A 14,577-nucleotide genomic window follows, 5' to 3' on the forward strand; every position below is an offset into this window, starting at 1 on the left:
AGAATGTGTGAAATTTTACGGGCAAGAAGACACTTCGCGACAGGCAGATTTTTGAATCAAAGCAATAATTTTAAACACTGCTTCTGCATTTTCGAATATATGCTTTGATAAAGAGATCGCCTGAGATTATTTTTTTAGTAATATATTTAGAGTAAATGATTCAATTTGATCGAGTATCAGTCTTTCTCGCAATTTTAAAATTTTGTTCTGAGTTATAAAATTAATAAAGTAGAGTTACTTAGTTACTATTAAATTAATAAAGTAGAGTTAATCAGAAACAAAGTACTAAAATATAACATCAAAGAACGTTAGTCCGTTAAATAAAAATTACACAAACTAATCATCCTTTTAGATCAGGATTTTCAGGTTTAACCCTTTCCGTGCCCATTGTCAGGATCTCATTCACGTGCCCAGGTGCTACTTGAATGGGAGAAAGACATTGGGCACGACGATCTAGAATTAAGTAATGTAATAATTTCTCAGCGACTGACGACGCGTTAGTGTATCGTGCACGACGTATTTTCCACATTATGTGTGTGTGTTGTTAGGCCGTGGAATTGCGTCGCTTTTTATCATTCGTTAAAACTTCAAATAGTAAAAATGTTGAGACATATATCGATTCAATTTATGTCTCGATACAATTACAATTTATGATAATATCATCTACACGATTACGTGTAATCACACTCTTAATATTGTTACCAATTGCAATTATAATTCCAAGTTTGCTTATATTTATTTTAAAGATATAATTTCTTTAGACGTGTTTTATCACGTTTTACGCAATGGTCACTAGCCTTCGTCGGTCGATTTCAGGAAAACGGTACGTACCTTAGAGTGTGCATGTTATGTTAAGCTCGGGTGTCGGAGGCGTCCCGGGACGTCCTCTCTAATGTAGGACCTTTGCGCCCGGGCGTTTGTGTGAGAACCGTGGAGCGAGTGTGTTGGTGTGCCTGTTTTGCCATTTTTTAAATATAGCGCTAGGTAGGATAGGTAGTATACTTTCTGGTATGTCTGTTAATTATAAGTAGGTAGGGCCGGGCAGGTTGGCACAGTCTCTGGTCGGGTAGGCGCGTTTTCGCGTGACCAACCTGTTTCTGGAAATTTATTTGAAAAATCGACGGTGAAACTGGCACGAGTAGAGCATGCTCTCGTCTCTGGTTTTGTCGTTCGATTCTTCGAATTTCGCGGTCGCGGTCGCGAGTAGGCTCGAAACGAACGTTTATCGCTCGAGCACGCACGTGCGAGTGAGCAACGATCACCGCTGTGATCGTTGGTCAGTCCATGCGCACTTCAATCAGCTTCCGCGGTTTATATTTTTATTTCACCTTTATAAGTTTTTTTTTGTTTGCGATTTAGAAGTCTCGAGCTTAGATTTAAGTTTCAGCGGGCATTGCGCCCGAAGAAAGAAGAGGCTATAAGCCGAAGAGGCCCGGCAAACTGCCACTCAAGAGGGCAACTACTAATGGCTGCTCATCCTCTGGGTCATCCAGAGCATGGGAAGTCATTATTGTTACTACTTTGTCACTATGCTCGCCTTTAGTATTTTTAGTCGTAGTAGTAGTTTTTGTTTTTTTTGACCGATGTATATATCGGTCCATCGTCCTTTTGGGCAAATCGCGATTTCTCTTATTAGTGTCGCGACAGATTAATTACGGGTTGTATTAGAGTAGCGAAATAAGTTCGCGGCTTTTTATTAGTGTCGCGAGAAAATGATTACGGTTTGAATTAGAGTTGCGATAAAATGATAATCGCGTTTGCTTTAGAGTTGCGAATTACGATATCGCGATTGCCTTTTGCAATTTTTATTATGAATTTTTAAAATTTCCTATAGAACTATACGTATCAGAATTTATCCTGTTTTCTATTGTTTAGAATGAGATTATAAAAATGTTATTTTTCAATTATTTTTATAGTATTGCAAGTAGCAATACCAGAATATTTTTCATATTTTAAGTAGTACTTTTCATTAAATTCATTTTAAAAGTTAGCGTTGCGATATTGTTTCATCGCGAGTTCTACTAATTTTTCCTGTTAGCGTTGCGATAACGAATGATCGCGTTTTCTTAAGTAGAGTTGCGTTTATAAAATGCCCAAACCCTCCGACTGCATTAGTCGGACACTGTTCCTGAACCACACGTACAGCTGCAAGAGCTGTGCAAGTGTGATCGTTGATCGGCAACCTTCTAAATGGTTGCACTGCAATAACTCGCTATTAGTGTTGCGTAATGCTTGAATACGAGTGCGTAGATTTATATTTATTAGCGTTGCGTATCAAATTTCGCGAATTTTCAGAATCTTTTTTTTTTAATGGTAGATTCATTGATATTGCAGATATAAAACGAAGCACTCGTCGCGTTTGATTTTGTGAACTTTCTGCTTCATAAATATTAGTAATAAATTAGAGTTGCGAAATAAGAATATTCCCTTCCACCCGCGGTTTGTTGATCGGGTTTATATAGAGTGGAAGGCGATCGAATTTTAGTAGCCCTTCTGGCTACTGCTTTGTTTCTTTTTCAGCGCCCCTTAATGTCCCCCTTATTAACGCGCCCCTTAATGTCCCCCTTATTATCGCGCCTCTTATTAACGTGCTTCTTATTAATGTGTCCCTTATGTCTACGTTTATTACTGAAAATACTGCTACAACACATATTGCTTTGTCAGCATGAACATTACCACGACTGCTAAAACACAGAACTTTATTATGAATGTAATAAATGTATATATTTTTTAAATTATATTTTGTATATATATATAGATGTATGAAATTGTGAGCGATTTCATGCGTAACAAAGTATTATAATGAAATATCTTAATGTTGCTACGAAGGCTTGAAATATTTCTTAAAATTTAATTCATTGCTATTAGAATTAATGCTGCTGATTGTTCGTTCTTAGAAACATAACTTTTAGGATCTTTTCGACCGCGATATTGTCAAATTTTTGACAGTAATGTAGAAGTTTATAAATATTCGAATTTCATTTGCGTGAAACAAAAGTTCATTCGCGATCACCGTTCGTCTGTAACAACAATTTTGCACAAAATGATTTATGTGCACATCTTTCGGTTTGTTAACTGTAATAAATAAAAATAATATAGCAATAAATAACAATATAATAATAATATAAATAAGAAGAAAATAACAACAAGAAAAACAGATAGAAATAACAGACAGTAAAAGTTAAAAGGCAAGAGCAAGCAATTTTATATTAATCGATTTTTCTCTCATCTTTGTATTCGAATCAGATTTTCAATTTTTAATTCAGTTCAAATTCAATTACTTGAAACTCAATTACTTAAAATGCTCGCTTTCAAATTTCCTAATTTTGGCTAAAAAGATACAAACGATTCCCTATTTTTGTTCCAAAAATTTGTCAACAGCAATTTAATCTAATTGACAATTGTTACTTTATTTTTCACATATAAAATATTCTCATTTCAAAGCTGTCTGAGTTTTTTTTTCCAAGTACTAATCCAGCAAACGAATTTGTTTGAGATTCACCAATTTACATAAAATGCATTCCAATTACACGTTTGAATATCTCGCAGCATTTTCAATAATTACACATATTTTATAGAATTTTACTAATATTTCGCAGATTGAATTTCTTTCGCAGTCTTTTATGGCATCGAGTTCTCGTGAAGTTTGTGCTATCGAATCTCTTGCAAAAAGCTCTCTCATATTCCCTTGATATTATCCATTCCCTTTCCCTTTGTTACATTCAGATTATTACGTAGACAGATTTAAATAAATGTTTAAACTTTTAGTAGTAATAATAGTAGTAGTAGTAATTTATGGTTAGGTAGATTACTTTGATATAGTGGTTATGTAAGTAGGTAAAATGTATGTAATAGGTAGTATTGGGTTGCCAACCCAATAGATAGGTTGATATAGTAGTAGAAAGTATAGCATGGTAGTAAAAGCATGCCATTGTATAACATTAGATTTTTAGTTGCACGAGCCCTAGTCAGGTCTAGTTTTCGCGTCGGTTCTTCGTCTCAAAGCTCCTTTCGCTGTCTGTTTCGAACATAGTAGAAACGCACAGCAAAAGGAGCATTTACTTGACGATAAATACATTTTAGAATTTTTTGCGTAAAAGGAGGGTGGATGGGTCGCGGTTAGGGTGGGTCTCCACTCGCAGCACCTCCTCGTGGTGAGACCCGGGCAATCGGTATTATTTGATATATAATTACTAATTGTATCGCTATACAGCGAAGCAATTAAACGTATAACTGATATAATTATTAATTATATGGCAAGTAATACGAGCTAATTGGCTGCGAACCTGACTAGATGTTCGTATCAATGCGTTTGTGGAATATTAGTGAAATATAATTCAGATATAATTTAGAAGTGTAACTAATAAAAATAAGTATTTTTGTTGCTTACTGTAAATAAGAATTCAATGTTGGAAACTAAGTAATTGCGGATTTTGTCATTACCGCCTAATGAGAAAATCCGCAATCACTTAGTTGCCAATCCAATAGAATTAAATCTCTTATGGATTTCCATGAGTAAACAGTTTTAATGTTCAATCTGTCATTTCTTTTGCAAAACGTCTGATTATCATTTTTTACTTCTCTACGACTTGTACGAGGTAAGCTACCGCTCGTGTGTCGTTCGCTCTGAGCATCATTGTGCGCCTCGCTGCTTAAAACTGACTTTCTTTCGTTGGTGTAAGGAGGTTAGCTCGCGTGCAGGGATATTTCGGCCGATTTTTAATTTTCAATAACCAAAAAGCAAAGTCGAAAACGCAATTTCCTGGACACCCTGTATATAGGAACAAATTATTGAAAATATCGATTTCTACAATATACCCAAAAATCATCGAGATCGGAGCGTAGTTAACTTTTCTACAGTTCAACGCGAGTCAATTTTATTTCACTCGAAAACGATAATATGTTTTAAACCGTTTCCTACTTCCCGCGCTTTCTTCCAATCCTCTTTTACGAATAATATTTATTAATCCCTGAACATGCGAATGAAATAGCACTCGAGCCACGATAAAAATACCATTCGATACAGTTCGATATAAAATTATGTAGAATTTTAGTGTAAAGGTTGACAGTGATTGCTGTTATTGAATCGAATTTCTTTCACTCAAATACGCGTGCATAGTTACGAAACTGAATCAAGTCTAGTCTTTACTACGCTAAATGTTCCTTGTTGCGTGGGGTAGTTGGAAGTCAAACGTTGGCAGCAGTTGTTATATCACTATGTAAGGTCGATAGCAGTTCTCAAGTTTCTAGCAGCGGCACGTGTTTATCGTGCTACTGCTGCCAGTATGATTTAACACACTTCTAATATATTTCCTTTTCTATTCTTTACGATATGATTCGAAAGATATTGTTTCTTATGAACCACTGTTATCGTTATTGTGCCTCCATTATCGTGTAACTGGATCATTGGACTCGCTGTTGGTGAACATGTGACAGAGGTAAATCTGCTTACTATTACACAATACACGTAGAAGGATAATACAAAATATTTGTGCAACGTTATATTTTATACCATTTACATAGCGATCAATTTAGAATAAAAATTTAAATTTTGCGTCATAAAAATGTATTATTATTTATAATTATATGTTATTATTAGAACGATACGTATATCTGACGAAGAAACATTCTATTAGGAAATAAAGATATATACGCTAGGTATATAGATATATATGTTAATAAAATGTCTCGTCAAAGACAAATGTTGCATCAACTGTATATTTCATTATCGGTAGATTTCTTTGTCAATTTATGTTATTAAATTCTATTTCTTTTACACCGTGGTGGCGAAAGGAAGCTTCAAGGCTTTATTCAATATTTCTTCTGTTAAATTTTTCTTTGTCGTCTTGCTCTTACAGTTTTATGAAATTCGGAGAAATCAAAGTATTCGTAGTATTATGGTAAGTTGTTCTCTTCTATAGTGAATTATTTTAATTTCCTAGTCGTAGACATTGCTTTTGGCTTTCTGATTTTCGCAATTGGCTACTATGAAGTACCAAACTTAAAACCTCCAGGAAACCAGTTTTGGCGTAAAAAAATTTTCGCGTGAACTTTCACATAATACAACAGTAACTTCACACGTAGAATACAAAATAAAAAAGACAATATTTTTCGGTCCTCCTTTTTTATCGACGAAATTTTTTTACCAGCTAAATCGCATAATTTCTTCGATACAATTAGTTTTATGGTGTTTACATTTTGCCTCGAAATGAGATGGTATATTTTCGTTACTGCTGTAGATAGATAACTTCGTCGATAAAATATGCTCGATTATTGTAATTTTTATCGAATTACTGGAATTGATATCACTCTGTTGCGTTAAACAGGGATCTCGTATTACAAGGCTACATATAATAATTTGCACCCAATTCTATAATAAGAATGTTCATTTTCTAATTTTTTCCTACAGTCTTTTAAACACAATTTTTTAATGAATTCTAATCATGTCATCGTTCAATCGTAATTAAGCCTATAATTAATAGAAACCCTATAGAAGCAAACATGTAAACGCTTGGTATGTTTAAATATAGTACTGTAATAGGAAATATATTGTTCATATGATAGAAGATCTACATAACGGATGTTTATATAATGCAGGTTCTACTGCATCTATCGCTTTCATAAATATTTTCTGTTACGACTAAGAAATACGTAAATCATTTAATTTATCTCGTTCAATAATTTTGCTCTTACGTAAGTATCGATGTGGCAACTGAGCGATTGCCATTAGGCGGTATTGACAAAATCCGCAATTATTTAGTTGCCAACCCAATAGTATATTTCGTTTAAGCGATCGTTGATCATTACAACGGGTTAATCAACTGTGTACATATTAAGCGACAGAAAGTTTTGTTATATTATGAATCTGTCTTTGTACGAACGAGTTAAAAAATTGCTTAAAATTTTGGAAAATCAAGATTAACTTACAGATAAGCTACTTGTCTATATCAAATCAATGACCACTTTTAGTTATCGAGAACGTTGCTGTCTCAGTTTTTCTCATTACAAACCACAATAAGCTGCGATAACCGATAACAGTTAACTAAACAGTAACTTCCGAGTGTTGAAATACGCGAGTGGTGAAATCGTCGTGAACGCAAAAACAAGTACACGTCAACGACCGGTCAAAACGTTCCCTTCTTTTCTCTAACATCCATCCTCTTTCTCCATTAACTTCTTCGTCGATATTGTCGGTAAAAAAGGAACTCGACTTGTACACGAAGCACTAACAAGGACACAACTCGGTTGGTGGTGGAATAACGTAGGTTTTTTTATAAGGTTCGATATGGTTCATTATAAGACTATCAGCGACTTTTTGTACAATAGCACTTCTTAAACTATTTCTGTGGGGTCTAAATTATATCATTTTTTTGCGAAACAAATTACTTATTTTTATCATCGACAAATAGATGTCCCGTAAGACCGGGGGTCATTGAGGGGGGAGCTCCTCTAAACAGATTATCGCTCAAAGGCTAGAGTTCAGTAGATCGAAAAAACGATTCATATACAATGATAAGAACAGTAGTTATTTAACCGAAACAGAATGCCATTTCTTGGGAGTGAATTACGCTAAACGAGATACAGAATTCAATTGCGTACCGACGGTGGGAAATTGGGAGGACGATGGTTCGTTGATATCGATTGTGTGTGATACTTTAATTTTTCTAAAATGATTTTCACATTACTTTGAACAATCGTGTTAAAAGTATAAGATCGTGTTTGTTTAGAATTATATTAAATATATATTTTTCTACGCGTTTAATATTACCTATAGATATTCGGGTAACCAATCAGGTTTCCCAAAAGTCGATCCTTCGAGTATAAATTAGATATAAATCAAATTGGAATAGAATAATGAAATCTTCTAATACAACTTATATTTTAATATCAAACCTTTGCGCCTATCGAACAAATCGAGACGATTGGCCGTATATTTGTCGTATTCCTTACAGCTAACTTAAAATGATTTCACATACAAATTAACATATAAAACTATTGTATTTTAATATTTTATGCATGTTTTTCTATCGTCAAGCATTCTATGTGAGATATTACTACGTATAATTTCGTCGATTAATAACGAAAAATGAAACTGGTCTTCGCTTGACTCGAGCTTTTATTGGGGTTAGGTTCCACGCTTACAGTGTTCAACAAATTTGAAAGTAATATTCCTATTGCCATCGACTGCCTAGCTTAAACTAACGCTGAAGACAGCACGATCCGAGAACGCGGTCTAATTTGAGATAATAAAATCTTATAGCCAATCGAAGTCGATCATTCTACGCTTCGTAAGGTTATATATGAAAAGTTTAGTAATCCATTGAACCTATTATTTTGGCATCAACGCTTCGAGCTCCAAAGGAATCAAACCTAAACAAACATGGTCGCGCGCTCGAATCACCGCGTGAAACGAACTTTCCAGTGCGAAGGGTTAGGCTGTGGTTAATTTAGGTTAATACTAAGTTAATAATGGTAATCTTTGTTTGAAGCGTTGGACGTTGAAAGTTTGATCGAGTAAAATTGTTTAAGATATATGTTTGAAAGTAATTTTAATTCAGATGTTACGACTAACTTGAAAGTTTATAGAAAACACGTATTATCTAATCCAAGTTGATTTTAAAAATGAAAATAATTATTACCCCGTTGAATTTCTTCTACGAAGAATCTTACCGGTAATTTTCTTTTTCTCTTTTAATGCAATTTTATAGTTCGCTAAGTGTTTTAATAAGGAAATTAGATGGTATTCGTTGCAGAGAGGGTCGGCGTCTGCAAAGAGTGGGGGACACCGTTTTTACTTATCTTTGCAGTTTTTATACCATCTCAGTGCAAGAAATCGGAATCTCGACGTAGAGTTCTAACCGTAAACGATACCAAGCTGTAAGAAAGTCAGAATGATCACGTGAAATGGTTCAATCGGCGGGCTTATCTCTGACACCGAACGTCATTCTAAAATAAACAATAATCATGATGAGTGAGGTAAATAAATCAATGATACTTTTATTTCTCTATCATTTCCTCTCTCTTCCCATTTCTTATATTTATTACTGGCTTTCTTCCTTATTTCGAAGTAATTCAAATTAACTTACATTTTTCCCTATTAAATATTCCATTATAATAATTATTTTTAATTCCTGAGAGAGTGAACGAATTATTGTTCTTAAATTGTGGGATTAATATCTTGAATCACTGTTCTATTTATTCATTATTAAATGAAATTATGGTATTTTCAAATCTCACCACGCCATTATGATCTTTTATTTATTTTCTTAATTTAATTAGATACAATTACTTCGTTCGATATAAAATTGAATAATTGATAATTGCGTTTAATTAAATAATTCGATTAAATGAAGTAAGTCAAACAGTCCATTAATTTTTGTATAATTCCTATGTAATTTCGAGATAACAGTATCACAGTGAAAACAAAGTAAAGAGAATATTTCCTAATCGTAATATTTTTCAGACCACACTTTACCAAATTTTTTCTATGGAATTTCCACCATCACTATTTTAGTCCCTCCACCAAAATTAACAAACGACGAATGAACTTTTTTTTTCTTAGTTGAATCGAAACGAGAATACAATACCCGACCAAAAATGGAGAAAATACTTCCGATGGATGGAGGAAGTGTCGGTGGAGCCAACGATGTGGCTGTACATGATGGCATTCATGATCACCTCTGTCGTGGAACAAGCTTTTTTCGTCTACAAAGCGTGTCGAGTCGATCACGGTTATTCAGAAGAAATTTGCGCTAATTTGAAGGATAACGCGACGATAAACACCAAAGTACAGGTATGTATAATACATGTACCGTGTAATCTAAAAAAGTCGGGAAGATTAAGAACAGGAATGTATCTTAAAACCCATCTCGCTCGAATAATTAAAAAAAAAATGTTTAAGATTCGTTGCGTTGATAGAGTGCGAGAGAAAGAGAGCAATAATGACGATATATTTTACAAGATTTATGAACAATATATTTGCCGCAATACTTAAGATAAGAATGTAGGCACTTCAGAAGAACAAACATTTTTCACATTGTGAGATAAATATGACGATGATATAAGGTCCGAATTTTTTAATCGAAATATGTTAATTTTTTTCAATGGTATCGGCATTGCAAAATTGAGTACTGTTTAATCTTATATATATAATATTCTGACAAAATGGAAAAATTCTTAATAAAATATAATATGATGTTACTTATTAAATATAATAGTAAATGATATTAAGAAAAGATAGAATATTTTAGTATACTGGGCATTCCAGAATTTATAAGCCACACGTGGTATGTTTCATGAATATAATCAAGCAAAATGTAGATCGGTAATAGTGTAATAAAAAATGTTATATATATAATATAAAATTTAACAAATTCTCTGTTATAATTTTCTAATTCTCTGTTAAATTTTTTTAAATACTACGTCTATATAAAAATTCCAATCCAGATATATGTTTAATTTTTAACATTAGATATAAGAGGGGATATGTGAGTGGAATGTTGATAAGTGGGTGGCAGGTAGAAATATATAGGCAAAGAGCCAAGCGCATTAAATGCTTTGAATATATCGATGAAGTTTAACTTTTGAGGCTTGGGACACGCTATATATATTTTTCTAAAATAAAATATGAATATTTTCAGGTAACAGTGTCAAGTTTCCATCAATGGAATAACATAGCAGGCCATGTGGTCCCTATAATACTAGCTCTCTTTTTTGGAAACTGGAGCGATCGACGTGGTCGAAAATTGCCGCTAATTATTGGGCTACTAGGAAAGTTCATCTATTCTTTTATGGTTGTAATCAATTCCATAATGGATACATGGGATCTAAATACTATAGTATATACAGCGAGTCTTCCCATGGGCATGTTAGGAGGAGATGTCGCTATTTTTGGTTCCTGTTTTGCATATATATCAGACATATCATCAGTTCAACAAAGAACCCTAAGGATTACCATTTTAGATGTGGTGTACCTCAGCACTATGCCTACTGGTAAATGAAATTCTGTATTTTACTTAGTTTTGAAAAGTACAATGATTTTGAAGATTTATGTATTAATAAATGAATTGTGGATGCTCATGCAAATTTATACGTTTATGGAGATATGAAAAGAGACAAGACTCAAATATTATAACTTCACTATGGATATTTTATGATGCGGGACAAAATGACAAGACACTTTAGAGATTGACCATTTTATGGTAGAAAAGAAGTTTCGACAGAAGAGAACTTGTAAATGATGAACACGCACGATTTATTAATAAAAAACGAAAAAGTATTAAATATATATTAGAAAAAAAGAGAGGAAATATAAATAATACATTTTTTATTTCAGGTGTGGCTCTGGGCTCTTATCTTTACTCAGATGTTGTCAAATCATCCTATACCATAATGTTCAGCATAAACGCCACTTTACTAGCTTTAGCCATTTTGTACTCGCTGGTTAGACTAAAGTGGCAAACACTACCTCAGCAACAGTCACTAGCAGGTACTAATTTGCTAACCGACTATTTTGATAAGAAACACGTGGTGGCAACTGTGAGGACAATGACCAAGAACAGGACAAATCATGGAAGGCTTCACCTGTGGCTTCTGCTGATCATCATGATGCTATATACTTTCCAAAGAGACGAGAAACCTATGAGTTTCTTGTATACTCAATTGAAATTCAAGTGGGACGTGAGAAAATTTAGCAATTTCAGAACATTCCAATCAGCTACCTTTGTGATAGGTCAGTTACAATAAGATTTGTTCTCATTAAAAAATTTATGACGAATATCGTATAGAAAACTGTATAGGAAATTATCACACAGTCGATTATTTGGAAAATTTAAATTTGGTAAAGCTACAATTATTTTTAAAAGAATTGAAATTGAAGTCAATTTAAAGTAAGATTTATTGTAATTTAGAAAACTTATTCTCACTTTTATGAAAAGATATATGTATGTATGTAGTTTGCGTACCTTTTTCCTTCATAGGAACGAGTTTTGAGCCTTATTACCAATTAGCAATTTCTTTTTACAAATTTTTAGAAGAATTTGTAGAACCTTAAATGGCAAATCTTTTATTATTGTGAAAATATTCTTATGTAAAATGCGAAAAATTTGCGAGAAGCTTATAGCTGACGATAGAGTCTAAAAATTATTATAACCATCATAATTTGTCCGAAGGAAGCTAAACATCCAGTCACACAAATATTTCCCATGCTGTTTCATATCAGTGAAAGTTGACATTCTCCATTAGAGTACTTTCACTGGCTGAAAGAGTGGTTTTCTCTGTGAGAAACAGTCATTGAATAATCACGACACTGAAATGCATTGGCGTAACTTTATCTTTATTCCAGCGATGCTAATCGGCGTGCCAGTAATGAGCAAAATGATGGGAATTAGGGATACTATTATGGTAGCCATTGGCGCTATTGCTCATGCTTCTGGAAGAGTAATATTCGTCTTAGCCGAGATACCAGAATTATTCTATGTTGGTAATAAGAAACTACAATTATTCATTAACATAATCATCAAGTGCAACTAAAAATAGTTATCATTTTTTGAAATATTTTTATTGATTCTCTATTTCTATGGTATGAAGAGTAAAAATAATTAATAAAATTATACGAAATGTTTTTTAAAATAAATTAAGATTTTGGAAATAAGATTCGAGAATAATCGTACGATAAACATATTTTATAATTTCAGGTGCTACTGTAGCTGCTCTTGGACCAATAGTGGCACCAGTCCTGAGGTCAATGACCTCGAAACTAGTTCCTGTGGACGAACGAGGTACTTATATAAATTGTGATATCTTTTCTCAAAATTGAGAATAAGTTTTCTAAATAATAATTTTCCTCGATTATAATGTTAAATATAATCATAACTTTGCTAAATTTTAATTTTTCAAATAATTGGTCGTATGATAACTTAAGATTATCAATTTCATTTTAATATTTCATATTAACAATTTTCATGGCAATTCACAGGGAAGGTATTCGCAATTTTATCAGTTTGTGATAATGCAGTGCCTTTGTTCAGTGGCATACTATATTCCCAGCTATATAATGCAACCATAGACTCAGCACCTAACTCAATTTATTGGCTGACCTTTGTCACTCAAGTGTCCATTCTAATTCTTATTCTGTGAGTATAAAAAATTCATAAGATGAAAATATAAAGCATTTTATTAGACTAACACATTCATATATTCAACTCATACATTCATACATTCATATATTCAATTATGTTTCAGAATAATTCAGTTTTCTATGAGGAATAAAACACATTTAGAACACATGGAATATATAGATAATGAAACTGACTGTTCATCAATACCTTCTATTATGAGTCAAAACACAAGGAGACGGACTTCGAGCGAAGATATATGCGATTGAATCTTAGACAAATCTAATTTTAATTTTCTTTTTATTTTTTAAGATATATATATGATTAATAGGCTGCTGATTTCTAATAGAATATAATCAAAGATATGCAGTATACAAAGAGATATTTGTAAAATACTAGCGTAACAAATTTCCTTAGATTCAAACATATGGTGTGTACCGATGATTTGTATATTTTTTTTAACTGTAAATTTCCATTTTGTGTAAATATCCGCCGTCTAATGATTAATATTGTATTATTAAAGTCACAAATTTTGTATAGAATAATTTCTTCAGATTCCATTGATGTAAACCATAAGACCTATATTTCGTTAGCTGTGTTTATAAAAATGTAAATATGTTTAAGTATCCATAGTGTAATGATTAATATTTTATTACTAGATATCTATAGTCCATACATCACAAATTACATGTATAAAAGAAGAAAACTTTAATTAATGATGTAAAAACTTTTAATTCACCATGTTGAGAAATTTCCTTAGATTTTTAATATATAGTATCTGTTAATATATTATATATTTTATATTATATATTTTATATAAATTGTGTTTATATAAAAATATTAGAAGTCGTGTATTATTTTTCCCTCACAAATTAATCTCTAGTGACGCGAATTGACCATGTTGGAAAATTTCATTAGATTGTTATTATATGATTGTTAAATATACAATCGTTAATTTTATTTGTATAAAAGATATTACAAGTTACAATGTGTTGTGTTTGCTTCGCAAATTAATTGGTCTAATGACGCGAATTAATTGGAATTACATACTTTTCTTCCTTCGTTAGTCTGAATAGATTTATTGATATAAACATGAATCATACCGTTTTAGTATTCAAATCAATGACTAATGGCAAAAAAGGAATGTGCACTTTGATCAACTAATATTTACATTTCATTTCGATCTTTACATTCGTTTTTTTTTTTTCTTTTGTCCTCATCTGAGAATAATCCACCATCTGGTGAATGCAAAATCATGCAGCGTCTAACTTTCGATTAGTTAATTACTATTCATCAGGTGTCCACACCAAACGTGTCAAGGATGTAGGATCATTGTTTATCATCTTAAGTTTTCAACGAATGATGGCAACGGAAAATCAACAAAATTTACATTTTTGTTATTCCTTGCTTTATCTAAAATATTTCTGGTAAATATTTTTTAATTTAAAACATACAAATTTCC

General features: G+C 32.5%; 1 protein-coding gene across 5 annotated transcripts; it reads left to right on the top strand.

Moving 5' to 3' along the window:
- Positions 1 to 5,213: 5,213 nt before the first annotated feature.
- LOC132914707 (probable peptidoglycan muropeptide transporter SLC46) lies at positions 5,214 to 13,877 on the top strand. 5 transcript variants are annotated; one of them, XM_060974036.1, is made up of 9 exons: positions 5,216 to 5,438; positions 8,754 to 8,976; positions 9,563 to 9,793; positions 10,641 to 10,992; positions 11,336 to 11,731; positions 12,344 to 12,481; positions 12,696 to 12,779; positions 12,977 to 13,133; positions 13,243 to 13,877. In XM_060974036.1, exons 2-9 carry the CDS (start codon positions 8,965 to 8,967, stop codon positions 13,382 to 13,384), a joined length of 1,512 nt encoding a protein of 503 aa, XP_060830019.1. In that variant the 5' UTR covers positions 5,216 to 5,438; positions 8,754 to 8,964; the 3' UTR covers positions 13,385 to 13,877. The 5 variants fall into 5 exon arrangements, 4 of the variants coding, with proteins under 4 accessions (XP_060830022.1, XP_060830019.1, XP_060830020.1 ...); XM_060974037.1 differs by lacking the exon at positions 5,216 to 5,438 and adding an exon at positions 8,432 to 8,451; XR_009659656.1 differs by lacking the exon at positions 13,243 to 13,877 and having other exon boundaries at positions 5,214 to 5,438; positions 12,344 to 12,477; positions 12,977 to 13,116.
- Positions 13,878 to 14,577: the final 700 nt, after the last annotated feature.

The sequence above is a fragment of the Bombus pascuorum genome, chromosome 15 (genome assembly GCF_905332965.1).
Source record: "Bombus pascuorum chromosome 15, iyBomPasc1.1, whole genome shotgun sequence".
Taxonomy (NCBI): domain Eukaryota; kingdom Metazoa; phylum Arthropoda; class Insecta; order Hymenoptera; family Apidae; genus Bombus; species Bombus pascuorum.

Excerpts from the sequence above, each read along its gene's own strand:
- LOC132914707 (XM_060974036.1), top strand. Across the intron at positions 11,732-12,343 it reads ATCAGCTACCTTTGTGATAG|CGATGCTAATCGGCGTGCCA; the intron begins GTCAGTTACAAT and ends TCTTTATTCCAG. Across the intron at positions 12,780-12,976 it reads AGTTCCTGTGGACGAACGAG|GGAAGGTATTCGCAATTTTA; the intron begins GTACTTATATAA and ends GGCAATTCACAG.